Source organism: Podarcis erhardii, assembly GCF_964252035.2.
Source record: "Podarcis erhardii genome assembly, chromosome: 8".
In the NCBI taxonomy this organism is placed as follows: Eukaryota; Metazoa; Chordata; class Lepidosauria; order Squamata; family Lacertidae; genus Podarcis; species Podarcis erhardii.
Window position 1 is genome coordinate 89,901,679 of NC_138499.1, and position 17,373 is coordinate 89,919,051.

The window sequence follows — 17,373 nt, forward strand, 5'->3', positions numbered from 1 at the left end:
TAGCAGTTCTTTTATTGACAGGTAAGGCTGCAATCCTAACGCCACTGCCTCCAAAGTAAGTCACATTTACTTCTGTGTAAGATGAGTGTGTTTGCAAAAAGAGGATGCCTGTTACCCTTGCCCCCTTCCTCCATGTTGTGGGATGGGTTGAATAGATTTTTAAAGTCCCATCCTTAGCAGCAAAATTGAAGCACAGGAATTAGGCTGTATAGCTAACTAAGTAGGCTGGCTTTCCCCTTTCTTCCTTAACAAACAATCAGGCAACAACTTGGGAAGTAAGTTTAAATATATAATTTACTTCCTTATAATCTTGCATTGGTTCAACAGTCAAACCTTTGCAGGCAAAATATTTATATTTACAGTATAGCCAGCTTCAGGCTGGAGCAAACAGAGACATGTCTGCATGCAAGACTGGTCAAAAAAAGCAAGAAAGAAAAGAAGGGAAATGTTTTTCAAAGGTCTGACTTTCTGCCTCTCAACAATACAGTTCTGTGGTATTAGCCCCTTCAAACTGGCAAGAGTAGGCATTTGTTAGATTTGGCAGCTAGTCTCCCACACGTGTCTAATATTAGATTGTAAACTCATTGGTGCAGCAGTTTGTTTGTTTTTTACTCTGCAAAAGCATAATGCACACTGATGACATAATATAAATCCTAAGAAGATGCTACATGATCTGTTGCCTGGTGCAAAGCCCCACAGTGAGGGTGGCCGGAAGAAGCAAGGGTAGGGATACTAGCAATGTGAAAGCATGGCTCAGGCATAGATGCTTTGAGCAGTGCTGACCTGTCCTGGGCCAGCTGGGCATAAGACTCACGGAGGCCTGACGAGAAGGGGGCAGCTCAGGTCCCAGCCCTTTCGAAAGGGTTGATGATTCCACTCATCAGTTGATAATCGGGACTCACTGTCCAGACTTTTAAGAGAAGGCATAAGGAAATTTTGAAGCTGCCTAGCAGGGAGCACCTCTTTTCATAAAGCAAGGTGGAGGCTTAAAAAAAAATAAACAGAAGAAGCACTGTCTCATTGGTTTTGTGGTGACCTGCAACTTTCACCTCTCCTAAGGTATGTACTTCAGTTTCATGTCTTTCATTTTGCATCCTGTTTCTCATAGCATGTGCATGCACACACCCCACTGTCTGCAGCTGCCAAAAGGCTTGTTAAGCTCTGAGATGCCCGATTTGAATTCATGAACCACTTAAAATGGGAGCAGTATAAAGCAGAGACAGGTGACCAGTAGACACCAGTAGACCAGTGACAGCAAATGCAAAACTCAGCAACCTCAACGTCTGCTACAACTTTTGTCATCTTGTTTGTAGGTAGTAGGTGACAGCTCATGGTATTTGCTCCATGGATTAAATTGAGACAAAGGAAGTGGCTGCCACCACCCACATCTCTCTTCACTGCCAGAATAATCTAAAAACACTGCCATCCCTATAGCCATTCACTTTATCTCTGGGTGATGCTGTGGTGGAAGAAAAATTTCAGGAGAGCTGACACATTTTAGAGTTTGACAATATATCCTATATATATATATATATATATATATATATATATATATATATATGCAGGTTTTGGTGTCCTCGGGTGTCTTCCCGTGTAAAAGTTGGGGTGTCTAGGCGACGTTTCGACGAGGTCTCACTCGTCATCTTCATCTTCGACGTTTCGTCGAAACGTCGCCTAGACACCCCAACTTTTACACGGGAAGACACCCGAGGACACCAAAACCTGCATTCCTGTACCCGTGAAAATCTACGAAAGCATATATATATATATATATATATATCTCCAAGAATTTCTTCTGATTTAAAGAGATGACTCAGACATCTTGGGAGAGTTCATAATCTTTCTGTTCATAATTATGATGAAAATTGACATTTTGAAAGGGGAAATGAATCCATCTTAAATTAACTGACTGAAAAGCTTGTGGGAAGGCAATTAAGTACAATCAAATTAATATAATTGATCAAATTACTAATTGGTGCAAATTCAGTCGAAATTAATTATTTTAAAGTTCCACTGATTTCAGTGGGAGATATTAGCATATTAGTTCAGTCTTCTTTATGGAAAGCAATGGGAGTTAGAGATGCTTTGACTGGAATGTACCTTCTCTGATGACTAAGAGAAAATGGGTGGTTATTGCAGCAAGAATGAACTACACCTGGAGATTCTTTCCAGAACACTACCAATACAGAGAAAACATTATTGAAAGGGAGAAAGGGGGCATGTGTGTTGCCATGTGCCATGTATTTTGTACATTAAAATACACAAGAAGACAGGCTTTCAGATCACCCCCACTAGAAAACATATATATTTCCTGATAGTTTTGATTTTTATGGACAGGTGGACTTGGATGTCTGTGTTTCTATCAAGTTTCGTAGCCCTTTCTAAATACTTCAGAGCAAGAACCAAGCTAAGTATTTATCCATCAACATCCTTTTGAAAAAAGCTATGCACCAACAAACAAGACAGCCGTTGCTGCTTCAAAACATCTCTAAAATCTGCAAAACATCACCTGTGTGGTGTTCACTGCCTATTTCACTGATGTATCTACCGTACCTTCCAACATTCTTCAGCTCCAGATAGCGACATTTCTCACTCCACCCCCCCAACCAACTGACCCTCCTTGACCCCCATTTTGTGCTCCCACCCACAGAGCATTTCCTATCAGAAGGGGACACAGCACACAAGCCCTCCACCATTCTGAGAAACCCTCTTAATCCCTATTTTATTTTATTCTTTGGTATGCTTACAAAAAGAAAAACGCACATCAATAAATACATTTGAGAAAGATTAGATGTGGATGCACAAAGCATTAAAAAATAAAAAATAAATCAAGACTCCATGCACTTTGCTCCTCTCCCTTTCCTGCTGTCCTGGGCGACCCTGCCCTCAGATGTGCCAGGCAGGCTGGGCCTCAGGGGCAGCCGCCTCTCCTCTCCCACTTTCCTGCATCCTCTACAAGCTGCCCAGGGAGGAGACTGGCAACAGCGGCCCTGGAGAGGCAGCGGGATGCTCCCTTGCAGCAGCCGCCACAGCTGCTACTCAGGACAAGTGCCGGCTCCTCCTCTCCGTCAGCTTAGTGGCAGCAGTGCTGGGGGGGGGGGGGATAGGGCATTCCAGGATCAAATCAGAACCTGGGATGGCTTTCGGAATGCCAGGACTGTCCCTGGAAAATTGGGACACTTGGAGGGTATGATCTACTCCTATTTGATATGTGATATATGCATTTATTTATTTTTTAAGTCTTCTGGGATAGCTCAGTCGGGAGAGCATAAGACTCTTTTAATCTAAGGGTTGTGGATTCAAGCTCCATGTTTTACAAAAGATTCCTGCCTTGGATGATTCTCGTGGTCCCTTTCAACTCTACAGCTCTATGATTCTGTGAAATACAGAAGACACCCAGGAAGCCCCTGGCCCGAAGAGCGGGGCTATTAAATTATCAAAATTAAATGACCAAACCCATTAATTTGTGAACTGAGGTGCAAGTAAGACTGCTTAGGATTTGCCTCCTGCTACTTTTCTAGCCCAGTTTCAATTCTTATTACAAAAGAATTTCAGAAACAGACTTGAAAGAGAAGTTGCTGAATTACAACTTATCACTAAACTGAAAACTATGGCAAGACCTGGTCTTGATAGAGAGATTGGATTCCTGTCTCATTATATATGCTAATCATCTGCATACTATCCCTTGCTTTTTCCTTTAGGACTAATTGCAGTTGTTAACAGTTGTCAACAGGTTTACCATTGAGTCAATCACCCATCTCCTACGACCCTCCTGAGAAAAACCCCACCCCACCCTCCCACTATATATAAGGGTCTGGTGACTTCTGTTTCAGTGTATCTGAAGAAGTGTGCAGGCACACGAAAGCTTATACCAAGAACAAACTTAGTTGGTCTCTAAGGTGCTACTGGACAATTTTTTTATTTTTTTATATATTTTGGCTGCATCAGAACAACACGGCTACCTACCTGAATCTAGCCGTTCAATCATCGTTCACATGCAAGGTGCAGCATGTACTTTGAGGGATGAAGGCCAACAGTGCATGTTATGGCTCCACATTCACTCGTAGTTGATGGCTTACTGTTAACTCGCAGAAGGCTCAGACATCCCTCCTCCCCTCTCGGCCTATGATTGCAACACAAGGTGATTAGCATCACATCCAAACCATAGGTTGTGGTTCATTCTTGGCTTGCGAATTGTCGTTTTGCTCAGTCTGCATTTCAGACCTAACACTGAACTAGGGAGAGGTGTGCTTGATTGCTCCCACTCAAACTAGGTGGTGAGTGAAAGAGCAGAGATCTCTCCATTCATTGTAAACCATTATGGTTTAACATGCTGTGTCAAGTGGCTCATTCAATCATTGTCAGTTAGTAACCTCCAATCTTTTGAGCTTGTAGGCACCAGGAACCTGGATTAAGGGGGTCACTCCTGTTAGCACCCTGTGAGTTTTCTTTCAGCCCTGCGTTACAACAATCTAGTGTGTATATTTTCAGTAGTTTGTGAGGTCCTGGTGATGTGCGTGTGGAACCTGGGTCCCAGAACTGCTATAAACAGTTGTGGTTCATTATTGGCAGGGAAGCAAAGGGTGGGTTTCTCCCCTAGGACTCCTGCCTCCCCATTTTAGTCTGCAATAACCCAAGATAAGACGGGGGAGGGAGGGAGAGAGATTTGTCTTTCCCCTCACATACTAACGCTGGCCAAAAGCCTACACAGGCCTCTTTAATGATCACACTCTTCTTTCTTGCTGTGCAATTGTCTTTCCTCAAGAGGCATTTCTGTAAGAGATTCCATCTGTGCACTACCTACAAACATCAAGGAAAGAAAGAGAGGCAATAGCTGCTTCATGTTTATGGAATTTCCTACCCCAACCCCTGAAGGCTTGTCAGAAATCTGCCCTGAGAACATTTTTGGAACCGTGAAGCAATCCTGCCAAAGTAAGGTGTGGCTAAAGTGGAGATTTAACTGTCTTGTGTTTTCATTCTGATGGTTCCAATGGGACTGAGGCACACCTAGTGTACTCTGGATTTCATCCACTGTGTGTGTACACTTTGGGCTTTGGCAAGAGAGATGTGTGCATTGCAGTTGGCTTTATTTCGTTAATTCTTGCTGCCCACTGTCTTAGTTATAACTACAAGTGAGGAATTAATTTGATTTCTCCAAAATTATATGTATAAAACGATGAGCAGTCAGAATGGCTTGGCACCAGCCAATTTGCCTGCCCTGGCTGATATTCTAAATAGTTTTTCGTATGAGCATCTAACTTCAAAACTCCATGGAACAAGCTTCTTCCATGACTTGCTCTTCACACCAGTATGAACAATGCCTCAGATAAGGGAATCTTCAATCTAAGTGCTGCAACTTTCCGTATAGTATTGCATCTATTATTAGGCTTTAGCATTTATGCCCTGTTAGAATTATTGCCCAGCTCATTCTGAATGCAGAACAATTCCATTAAGACAATCTTGCAATGCATCCAAAAAGTGCTCAGGCTTGGACTTCTGGGAGTCTTCAGGTAGGAGCTGCGGATCTGGGAGAAGGGTCAGCTACTAAGAAAAAGAAGTGAGAATGCTTTTCTAGACAGTTTGACCCTGGTGTTTCTCTCAAAGATCACAAGCCTTGAATTTGGATCCAGAAGGTAATGAGTACACAATGTGGAAGACTCTAAATGTTCTGGTGACTGATGCAATGCATTCTGCACTAGCTGACATGCCTGAATCTTCCCTGAAGGCAAACCGGTAAGTCTCTTTTAGTCCATTGATGTACGCTTGCTAGGTTCCTGATAAACAGAAGTGCCGCTCTTATTGGATAGCATTGGAGGGAGGTGGCCTTGGCCACTGTTACCGTCTGGGCACTTCTAAGACTACAGTCCTGAGTGATGAGAATATGACATCCTGCCCCTCAAATATTTGTTGAGAGCTCATGCATGACCATTTCATCAGTCTGGTCAAATTCAGTTTTCAGTCGCCCTCTTATCACAGCACCCTCACAGCAAGCCGCTATGCTTATAGTAACCATGACATTTGTTTATTAATGTGAACTAGACTTTAGGCTCATGAGAAATGCTTGTGGCTCTTTATATGGAAATACAGTAACACTAAAGGCTTTCAGCTCCTGCATGTAGATTTGAGTCAACTGTGATGCTTATTTATACAGGCCATGAAGGTGTAAGTTACCTTCCAAACGTCCAGGAGCATGAGGAATAATGTATAAATAGTGATTTGTACTCAGATTTCAGAAATATATTCAATATGTTTATATGCTTTTATTAAGCATCACAAGTTTTCCGAACTTTTACTTCTGCCTCACCTAATTTTGATGTGATAATACCAGACACACTTTCCTATTACTATTTTAGATAACATTAGCGAGGTCTCTTGGGACATAAGGGGTGGGAAGAAAGAGGAGTCTTGATTGCCAGACTGGCTAGAGGGTGGGTAGGATGGAGGAGCCAGTATATTTTTGTATATTTGTAGTGGCAATTTTGTAGTGATGTGTTCTGGTTTTGAGCAGCAGCAACTAAAACATTTGAAGAGACTTTATGTTAACACTTAACTATGGTTCAATTGCACAATCAATAGTTCAATCTAAGTAGCTGAAGACTCTGAATGAGGAGCAGCCACTGATTTGATAAATAAGTATATAAGGTGCACAATGCAGCTTTATGCACATCTACATCAAAATATGTAAGCAGGTCATTGCTGTATCCCACAGCAAATTTGCATTTGTTCTGAGAAACTGTACCCCAATGCCCAATTTCCCCTCTATTGTTTATATCGGTACTGGAGGTTTTCCTTAATATGATTAGAAGAGACCAGCTGGTTAAAGGTATACAGGTCGGAACTAAACATTACAAGCTAAGAGCATTTGCAGATGACTTAGTTTTGACATTACAACAGCCAGAAACTAGCACAAAAAGAGTTCTGGAACTTATTGAAATATTTGGTCAGGTAGCAGGTTTTAAATTGAATAAACACAAGACAAAGGTGTTGGAAAAAAATCTTACGGTGGGGGAAAAAGATAGTTTTCAAAGAGAAACTGGTTTGGAAATTACTAAAAAGGTAAAATATCTGGGGGTGAATTTAACATCTAAGAATGTGAACCTATTTAAAGATAACTATGAGAAATGCTGGGCTGAAGTGAAGAAAGATTTCGATATATGGTCAAGATTGAGACTTTCCTTGTTAGGCCGAATTGCTGTAATTAAGATGAATGTATTGCCGAGATTGTTGTTTTTGTTCCAGACATTGCAAATTTTAGATAAGATGGACTGTTTCAAGAAGTGGCAGAAAGATATATCTAAATTTGTCTGGCAGGGCAAAAAACCCAGAATTAAATTTAAGATTTTGACTGACGCAAAGGATAGAGGGGGCTTTGCCCTGCCGGACTTAAAACTTTATTATGAAGCAGCGGCTTTTTGCTGGCTGAAACCATGGCTACTTCTTGAGAATACAGACATTCTGGACCTGGAAGGTTATGATAATAGTTTTGGTTGGCATGCATATTTATGGTATGACAAGGTAAAGGTACATAGAAATTTTAAAAACCATATTGTTAGGAAAGCATTGTATAATGTATGGAATCGATATAAAGATTTGCTTGAAAGTAAAACCCCCAGGTGGTTGTCACCAATGGAAGCCAAGGCGGTAAAAAGACTGAACATGGATACAGAGTGGCCAAAATATTGTGAAATTATAGAATATGATGGTGAAAAGTTGAAACTACAGAGTTTTGAGAAATTGAAACCTAAAGTCCGAGATTGGTTACATTACTACCAGATTAATGAAACTTTTAAGCAGGACAGAAAACTAGGATTTCAGAAGGAGAGGTCAAAGTTAGAAACAGAATTGCTAGAACCCAATACTAAGAATTTGTCTAGAATGTATAATCTGCTGCTAAAATGGAACACACAAGATGAAACGGTTAAATCAGCCATGATTAAGTGGGCACAAGATATCGGCCATGATATTATGTTTGCTGACTGGGAGCAGTTATGGACCACAGGTATTAAATTTACGGCATGTAGTGCCCTGAAAGAGAACTTAATGAAAATGATCTATAGGTGGTACATGACCCCAGTCAAGCTTGCAAAGATATATCATTTGCCCAATAACAATTGCTGGAAGTGTAATGAATGTGAAGGAACCTTTTATCACCTTTGGTGGACCTGCCCAAAGATTAAGGCCTACTGGGAAATGATCTATAATGAAATTAAGAAAATCCTTAAGTGGACATTTGTAAAGAAACCGGAGGCTTTTCTCCTGGGCATGGTCGGCCAATTGGTACCAAAGAAAGATAGGACCTTTTTTATGTACGCAACAACAGCAGCAAGAATCCTTTTGGCGAAGTATTGGAAGACTAAAGAATTACCTACTTTGGAAGAATGGCAGACCAAGGTGACTGAATTTATGGGACTGGCAGAGATGACCGGCAGAATCCGTGACCAGAGGAAAGAGACAGTGGAGGAGGACTGGAAAAAATTTAAAATCTATCTTAAAAATTGTTGTAAAATTTCGGAATGTTAAGATGTCAGGGGATTGGACACAAAGAATTACAGCTATAAATCGAAATTTATAAAGCAGAAACTCTTTTTAAAGAGAATTAAATATAAAAATGGGATGAAGAATTGCTAAAAATTTTGAAATTTGGATGCAGTGAAGGGGAGGTTTGGGGAAGTCGCATTATGTTTGTTTGTTTTTTGTTTATGCTGTAAAATCAATAAAAATTATTATAAAAAAAAAATAAAAAAAAAAAAAAGAGAAACTGTACCCCAAAATTTCCTTTATTAAAAGTTGTTTGACACCCTTGATTTTGTCTTTATTTTTGAGGGGGTAAAGTTAAGGCTCTGAGTCAGAGTACATGCAGAGGCCAGATGGGCAGGGTATAAATAATAAATTATTATTATTATTATTATTATTATTATAAATTTATTATAAATTATTATAAATTTATAAATTATTATAAATTTATTATTTATATTTTATTATTTATAAATTATTAAATTATTATAAATTTATAAATTATTAAATTATTATTTATTTATAAATTATTAAATAAATTATTATATAATTATTATAAATTATTAGAATCATAGAATCCTAGAGTTGGAAGAGACCACAAGGGCCATCGAGTCCAACCCCCTGCCAAGCAGGAAACACCATCAGAGCACTCCTGACATATGGTTGTCAAGCCTCTGCTTAAAGACCTCCAAAGAAGGAGACTCCACCACACTCCTTGGCAGCAAATTCCACTGTCAAACAGCTCTTACTGTCAGGAAGTTCTTGACAACCATATGTCAGGAGTGCTCTGATGGTGTTTCCTGCTTGGCAGGGGGTTGGACTCGATGGCCCTTGTGGTCTCTTCCAACTCTATGATTCTATGATTCTATGAAAGCAAGAAGAGTTGGAAGAAACGCCTGGTTGGGTGCTTGTCATATCTTTGGGTCAGCAAGATTTTTCTCTTATCTTTTGATTCTATAAAGACATCTTTCAACGCCGCTTCTCCAAAAAGCTGACCTCCTGAAAAAGGTTCAGTGGAAAGGTTTAGCGGCAGCACCAGCATTCCAGGACTTCAGCCACAGAGTGCATCTACAGCTACCTGGATGTCATTGCTCTAGCTGCAAACTGCATGAAGTCCATCTTTTGGTCTGTCTATAGAAGGAGAAGACTATATGCCATGAATTCAGGATTCAAGTCATACAGTTTGCTAGCTAAGGCAGAATTTTTTTTAGAGTGCATCAAGCTCAGATTTAACTACTGCCTTAAGCACTGAGGGAACCAACATGAAGCTGGATGGGATATGGCTATTAGTTAACAAATACACATCACTCTCTGGTTCAGTGACTGATTTGTCAGGTTGAGCAGTTAATTATCTTATGTTTCAGGGTGAGGGCACTAGCCTCCTGAAACAGCCTCATGGAAAAAGGTTCATCCTGCATAAATTCTTCCCTCCTATCATCATCCACCTCCTATTCCTGAAAAACGGTTGGGAAGGAAGGCAAGGGGAAATCCTCATTCTTATCATCAATTATGGAGGTGAATGGGTTAGGGGCTCCATAATAGTCAGAGAAGCACAACACAGACAGAAAGACTAGAGAGCCACAGCCCTTGATTGCAAATTATAAGCTCTCAACTCCATTTGCTACACTGTGGACCAGGAGGAGGAATAGGCAAAGTCCACCAACTGCCTCAGTTACACGCAAGCAGCCATCTGGGGGATAAAATTAGAAATGTAGAGGCCCCACTCCATCTGCCATACCATGGACCAGGAGGGCAGAGTTGCCAATCAATGTAGAAAGGGCTGGCTAGTGGCTGTGATGGCAGAAGGAAGGAGGAAACCATGGGGAAAGGGCTCCTCCCTTATCGCTTTTGTGATCTGAGGAAAAAAGGCGCACAGGCTTTCAGGGCCATTGTGCACCAAAGCAACACAGAAAGCAAAAAGAAACAAACTGCCAGAAGTGAAAACAAACCCCTTAAATCCAAGCACTAAATAGGAAAAAAGGACAAGAAGAAACCAAGGAGAAGAAAACAGTTTGGTGGCAAAAGCCACCAAAGCGCTGCAGCAGTAAAGAGTGTTCCTTATCTTTCCAATCAGTAAAGCTGTAGCACCTGAGGTGCTGGTGAGAGAGGCTAGAAAAAGAAAGAAAAAGACGTTCACAGGTACTCTGGATTTTCAGAATGGCAACGATTACCTAAAAACAGGGTAAAATATAGTAATGCAGCAAATGGAAGAAAGTAGGAATAGGGTTTAGGGAGAGTTGGGTTTTTTTGGTTTTGTTTTCTAAAGACAGGAATCTAGAGAAAATGACAAGGAAGGAAATTAAACTGAAAATGAGAAGAAACGAAATAGACTTATCTGGTGAAAAAGGAGAGCCAGGAGTAATGAACCTCTGCGCCAGGCAGGAGGAAAACACTGTGGAAGCCTAGCCCATTTCACACAATTCTTTGCTCCTGCCTAGTGTCCCGTGACGAGGACACAGCCATCCCACTGGCTCCAGCATCCCACCAGCTGCCGGTCCTGCACACCCCTGAACATCCCAAGAAAAAAGGCTGTGCAGAATTGCCATTGGAGCACTGCCATCACATCCTGCGCCTCCTCACCCTCTGCGGCCACAAGGAACATAGAGCAGGGTGGGGCATGGAAACTGGAGTGGGGGGGTGTCCAGAAGTAATTACTTCTATGCCAAAGATGGTGAAAGCAAAACACACTCTTGACACTGAAGGTTTTCCACTCTTATCACCGGAACCCAACTTAACCTTGTAGGGGAAATGTGAGCTTCCAAACATATTTCTGCTTCTGCTTTCATTTCCCCAAGTGGCACCTGCCTTGGAGGTGGCCCAGATCAAACCAAAGTGTGATCTGGATGGCAGCTGCATGCTAGAGGTATGTTCCGGTAGTAGAGGAAGGCACAGGAATGTGCTATTGTGTTTCCCCCACTATTCTAAACCAATCTAAAGTTGGCAGTGTAACCCAGAGACAGAAATAACTTCCCAGCACCTTCAAGACATCACCCAAAAGCTGTCATGCAACAGATCAGAAAAGCAAACAGTTAAGATACAAAGGCTGAGTTTTCACAGGGTATTTTTATTAATAATGTCAATTAATGTGTTACACCAATTAGGTGCCTGTCATATTATTTTCTGGGAAAGAAAGGTAAAAAACTAAAACAAGTAAGGCCTGCATTTCGTGTGGCCCTTTTCTCCTTCCAATTTGGGCTTCTACAAACTTCTATTGTCTTTCTCAGAAGATAGTGATTGCTCTCGACCCAGCATTTGATAACTAACAGCAGCCACACCAACACTGAGAAATGAAATGTAAAATACAATGAAATAAAACATAGGAGATATGAAAACATAATAACAGCTCACAAAAAATCCCCTTGCTTTAGTGTTCCTTCTTCATGGAAAACTTTAAATACGATTTTGTCTTTGAAAATACAATCATAAAAATAATTACATTCTTAATACAAGAGTATTCTTTTAAGTCAAACAACTCAGATCCATTGGTAGGTTTGGTAATAATGGAAGACTGATACAGAATTATTAATACATTAAAAAATTATTTTTTGCAAAGTCTTGCTCCCCAAATCATAACCTGATATTTAAAAAGTAGACCCACATCCCCACCCAATGACATAAATTACAACTTCCATAACAAAAATAAAAAAAACAGTTCCTGATTCATACTTTATTTTGGAATACTAGATCAGTAAAATGTCCTCACAAACAGAAATGCAGTGTACAAAACCACTTTCTTAAAGCAATTCTTGATCATTAGTAAAACCCTTGCTAAAGGCCTGTGTGAAATGCATGATGGGAACGGGGGGGGGGAGCAGGTGAGGAGCAGATCTCTCTCTCCATTCTGCAGACTTATCCTGGATTCTGTTTTTCTAAGTCGCAGCAGAGCATGGCAGAATGCTTGTGGCTGGTTTATCTAGAAGGTTGCCCAGGAACCCTTCTACCCAAGCTAAAATCAATGAAACTGCTCCCCTGGAAGCACATCCAGAGGCCTTCCTGGCCATTCGGAGCTCTGCCACAGCACTATACTGCGCATGCGCACACACAAACATACACACTGAGAAAGGGGTGGAGTATATTTCACAGCATTTAATATGGTCTATTTAGAGGTTCTTTCTGTTTTGGTTTGTTTCTGCTTTTTTATCTGTATAAATCCATACTGTACATTATTTGTATATACCTGGCACTTCCAAGACAAAAACCAAATAACAGCAGGGACATCAGAAGGACTCCCACTGGGCTGTGGGGAGGCATCCCAATCCTTTTACAATGCCTTGTTTTTGAAAAGTACTAACTCTTGTGGAGAAGAAGTTCAATAATACAGTTACAAAAATGGTTCCTTGCAAAGTCAGCATACCAAACAAACCCCCACCTTCTGCATTAAGGGCAATACACACAAACCCTCACTCTGCTGAAAGGTTTTCCTCAGGGACTCATTTCCCTCTCAGGCCCAAGACAGGGACGCCTCCTCCTTGATGCATCTCTTCCTGTCCTCCCATTCACACCCTGCTATTTGGGAAGGCTTTTGTGTTTTCTTAAAAAGTCCTCTGCACGTCTTAAGAATTTTTAGATATGCATTTTTATGCCTTCTTAAAAATGCACCAATACATATATATTATTATTTTAACCAAAAAAAAAGGGATACCTGCTTTTTGATGGCCACACTAACGAGTCAATTAGTATTCTGCTAATTCAGATGAGGAGGTAACTTTGTGCTTGTCAAAAGGGTTAGCCAATCAGAACTCCATTGAGCCTACTTTCACTGGGAACAGGAGGTATACCTGATGTTCCTTCATTTCATTCATTCACTTATGTACCTGTCCTTAAAAGGCTGCAGAGGCAGAGCAGGCTCCCTCCTCAAGCTATGCACATCTGTCTTGGGCCTGAGTTTAGTGAAATTTACCAACCAGGGGGGCGGATACGAAGATGCAGCAACTGAAATTTAGAATACACACTCTGCTCAAAGTAAGTTTCACAAGGGAAAAATAAAATTGCACATATCTGGTAATTTATTCTAGTTATTGTGCTCTGTGATCTGTTTAAAAGGGACAGCAACAGAAGCTGCTTCCTTATTAAACGTGCTGATCTAAGGTCTAGGATATATCATAAATATGTACATCTATAAATTAAACATTTAATGAAATATACAAATAAATTAGTTTAAAATAATTTGCCTAAATAAAATAACTTTTGTATACACTTCCTTGCACGGGACATTTTGTGGGATATAGATGACCTTTCTGCACACCACAGTCTGTAAAGCCCTGCCGAACCGCCATACAGGCCAGAGAACTAAAGGAAAAAAGAACATGGAATGAGAGAGCTGGGCAGTGCTTGCCACAATTAACCCCTTCAGGGAGCATTTTATCCTCCCTACACGCTTCAGAAATTAACAAAAAGCTTATTATGTGACCAATTTGAAACAAGTGATGCATCTACAGGGTTTACTCAACTCCGTCCATGGGCTGCCCCATTCAGGACACTAGTGGAGGCTGATCTTATACAAATTCCTTTGCATGGGCAGAGCTGCCCTCATCACTTCCTCAATATGAAAGCAAAGCATGGGCTTTCTGGGGATATTTTGTTTGCTTCCCCTCCACAGGCAGACAATCCAAGCCAGCTGGTCAGTAGGCCACCAATGGACTATGACAGTAGATTGCCTTTCCAGTCCCATATGCAGGAAACAAAGCCCTCTAATTCTTTGTATGCACAGTGGTGCCCATTGACACCAGCAGCAGATTCAATATATATGTAGCAAAACAAATGGTCCTGTACTCAAATCTGGCTCTAATTATTTTGAACAAAGACAGTGCCTCAAAGCTTCACAGTGTGGTCAGTGTGAATGATTAGATTAGGAACACAGGAGCACGAGGAACATGTTGGGAGTTTTCATGGGAATTTTAAACCTTCCTCTGGTGGAAATCATGCAGATGGAGGGCAGAACTGTGTAAAAGAGCCGCCTTTCATCACACCAGCCTGTCCAACTTGAGGCCCTCCTCCATAAGCCCCGGCCAATTAAAGTTAGGTAGGTGCTGGCCAGCGGGGGGGGGGGGGATGACACTTTAATTCATAGCACCCCATTTGTGGATTGTCGTCTCCAACTATGATGTCATTTTAGCACCAGAGGAAGATCTGAGCATTTCAGCATATAATGTGAGCTGGTCTTGATTACAATTTTACACATTCTGCTGGATTGTATGAGTTTGCTTTAATTCCTGCTTCTACTATGCAATATATACCACATCTCAAGGCTTGGGTGGGGAAAACAAAGTCAGTTTATCCACCTTCTTCCATGTTCTGGAGGGATCCTGCCAACAGGGAGGGTGAAAGTAAGGGTGTCCCGTCCCCCACCTCTGGCCTTGATTTTTAAACACAATTTCCCTCCCATTGGAAATTAAATGGAGTGAACTGATGGGCTGACATAATTTTCTCCCTGGTTTGGGGACATCAGGGGAGCCGGGAGGCTGTGGATCCTTTGGCTACTGAAGTTGTCGTGACAGCACAGAGGAGAACTCCAACATCAGATCCCCCTTAGGATCAAAGCTCTCTCTTTCCACCAACCAGGAGGATCTCGGGCATCCTATGGCCCATGGAGTGCCTTCATTGGATTTGTAAAGCACAGGAAATAAAACAGCATAAAACCAAACATAAAAATGTTCTGTTACATTTATCTGTAACACAGCACTCAACCCTAACCCCACTTACTTGGGAGTAAGCCTACTGAATTCAATAGGGCTTACTTCTGAGTTGACATGGTTAGGATCACACCATAAACCTCCCTATTGTGGTCTCTTCCGTCTGTTCTCAGGAAAGAAACAGAAGGAGCCAGAAGCACCTGCCAGTGGATGCTGCCTGCCAGCTGCCTCACACAATATGCCTGAAGAGGGAAAGACGTTGGAGCAGCCCATACACACAGCAGCTGCTGTGTGCTTTCCTAAGATCACACAAAACTCTGGACTGAGGCAACAGATAGACTAAGGAGTACCAGAGAAAATTTTTGTTACACTTATGAGACATTTCTTTGGGAGGTGCAGAATAATAAATGATCATTTATATTCCACTTTTCAAGCGTTTGAAGCATTTCACATACATTATTTGCCACAACCCTGCAAGATAGGCCAGTATCATTATCATTAATGATGATGATTATTATTATTACTACTATCCCCATATTGCAGATTGGGTGGTGAGGCAAAGCCCTTGGCCACCTAGGAAGTTCACAGCCGAAGTGGGTTTTCAGCTGCAAACCTCTTGGCTTACAACTCATGCTTTTAGCAGGAAAAAGAAACGTCATATAAACTTTGAAAAATAAACATTAAATTGTTTTCTTTAAAAAATACAGGGACACATACCATCTTCTAAGCAGAGATCACTGAAGAGAAGAGGTGCTTAAGGATAACAATTAAAAATTGGTTTATTCTAAACATTCATTGGAGGTTGAAAGAATTTTACCTTTTAGCATTGAGAGAAAAGTGGCATTATTTTAAAAAGGGGGGTGTTACATTTTTTAAAAATCAGATTTTTTTTTCTTGGAATGTTTCTGAATGCAATGATACATTAATTGTTCTTTAGACTGTTCCTTATTTTCTTCCTATCGATCCTCCTCAAAACAACTTTAACTCTGGAGGGGAATTTGAAGTAGAGAGTTATTGATCCTGTTTACTTTGTGTGAAGTAGCATCCATTTCTATTGGCTTTTTGTGGGAGTGGGGAATCCATCTAAAACATTTGAAGAAAATAAAAACATCTTCAAAAATAACATTTAAAAACGATGGAAGCTCTTTCTAGTACAGCTGGGAGAAGCAGTTCTACATTAGTACCAAGGTAATATTTCAGTTGTGTTATCCTTCTTGGTCTCTCATCACCATGGAAAACAGCAGGTGCGGGACTTCCACAGCGGCTACAGCTTTTCAGTCTTCTACTTTAAAAACCTTGTAAGAACTGAATGAATGCCACAGAGTTGAGAATCCCCACATTTATCCAGCAACTTCTACAGAGAGCCAACATCTGATTTTGTACCAAATGATTAAAGCTATCTAAAACTATTTCAAATGAGTACTGAAACATGCCAATCTCAAATTCCATCCAACACAATTGCTAGTTTAACCTGATCCATCTACGTAACCATTTTAAATGTTCCTTTTATATTATGTTATTTCCGGAAGAAGTGTCACAGTAACAAAAATGACACATTCAAGATGGCCCTCCTCTTGGCTGTATTAAACCTATATTGACCACTAACTTAACAGGATTGACAAACCCTTTACATCATGGTGCAGGTAAATCTTCTTCAGTCCATCCTGAGCCATACCAAACAGGGCACTAGTGACGATCTTACTTCTTTATGTTCCATTTTTCATCTCCCATTCCTAGAGGGGGAGACATTATATCAAAGTCATGTAATACTTGACTCAAGTACATCTAAAATGCAAGAGCTGTTCAGTGGACTTTACTGTATTCCAGGCTGCCACAACCTATGCAGAAAAGGGGCCGAATTGCAATTTATGCAAGTTAAAATAATCTTTGTCAAATCTGTATTTACTTCACATGAACTAGAACATGAGGTTAATACACAAGAGAAACATGCTGCCATTCCATTATCTGCAGCTTACTGGAAGGGAAGAAATCAGGCAAGTCCAGAAAGAAATTCTAGAACCTAAAATTCTTACTGACTTGAAAAAATAATTGTACTATTTAACATCCTGTGATTCTTTGTATATCCGCCCCTGCTCACTGCTGGAATAAGGCCCCAAAGGCTTTCCACTGTAGTAATGTGGCTATACAATTTCAAGAAGTTACTGCAACTAAGGGCCTGTTGGAGGAGTATGTGTGAACTTGATAGAGCAGGATTGTAGTGGTGGAA

General features: G+C 40.8%; 1 protein-coding gene across 4 annotated transcripts in view; it reads right to left on the reverse strand.

Annotated features, from left to right (window-relative positions):
* Positions 1–16,087: 16,087 nt before the first annotated feature.
* AFAP1 (actin filament associated protein 1) overlaps positions 16,088–17,373 on the reverse strand; it is a 47,906-nt gene continuing 46,620 nt past the window's right edge. For all 4 annotated transcript variants that reach the window (XM_081872679.1, XM_081872677.1, XM_081872678.1 and 1 more), the window contains one exon: positions 16,088–16,879. In XM_081872679.1, coding sequence (XP_081728805.1) covers positions 16,853–16,879 — 27 coding nt within the window. In that variant the 3' untranslated portion in view covers positions 16,088–16,852. The remainder of the gene's footprint in view (positions 16,880–17,373) is intronic.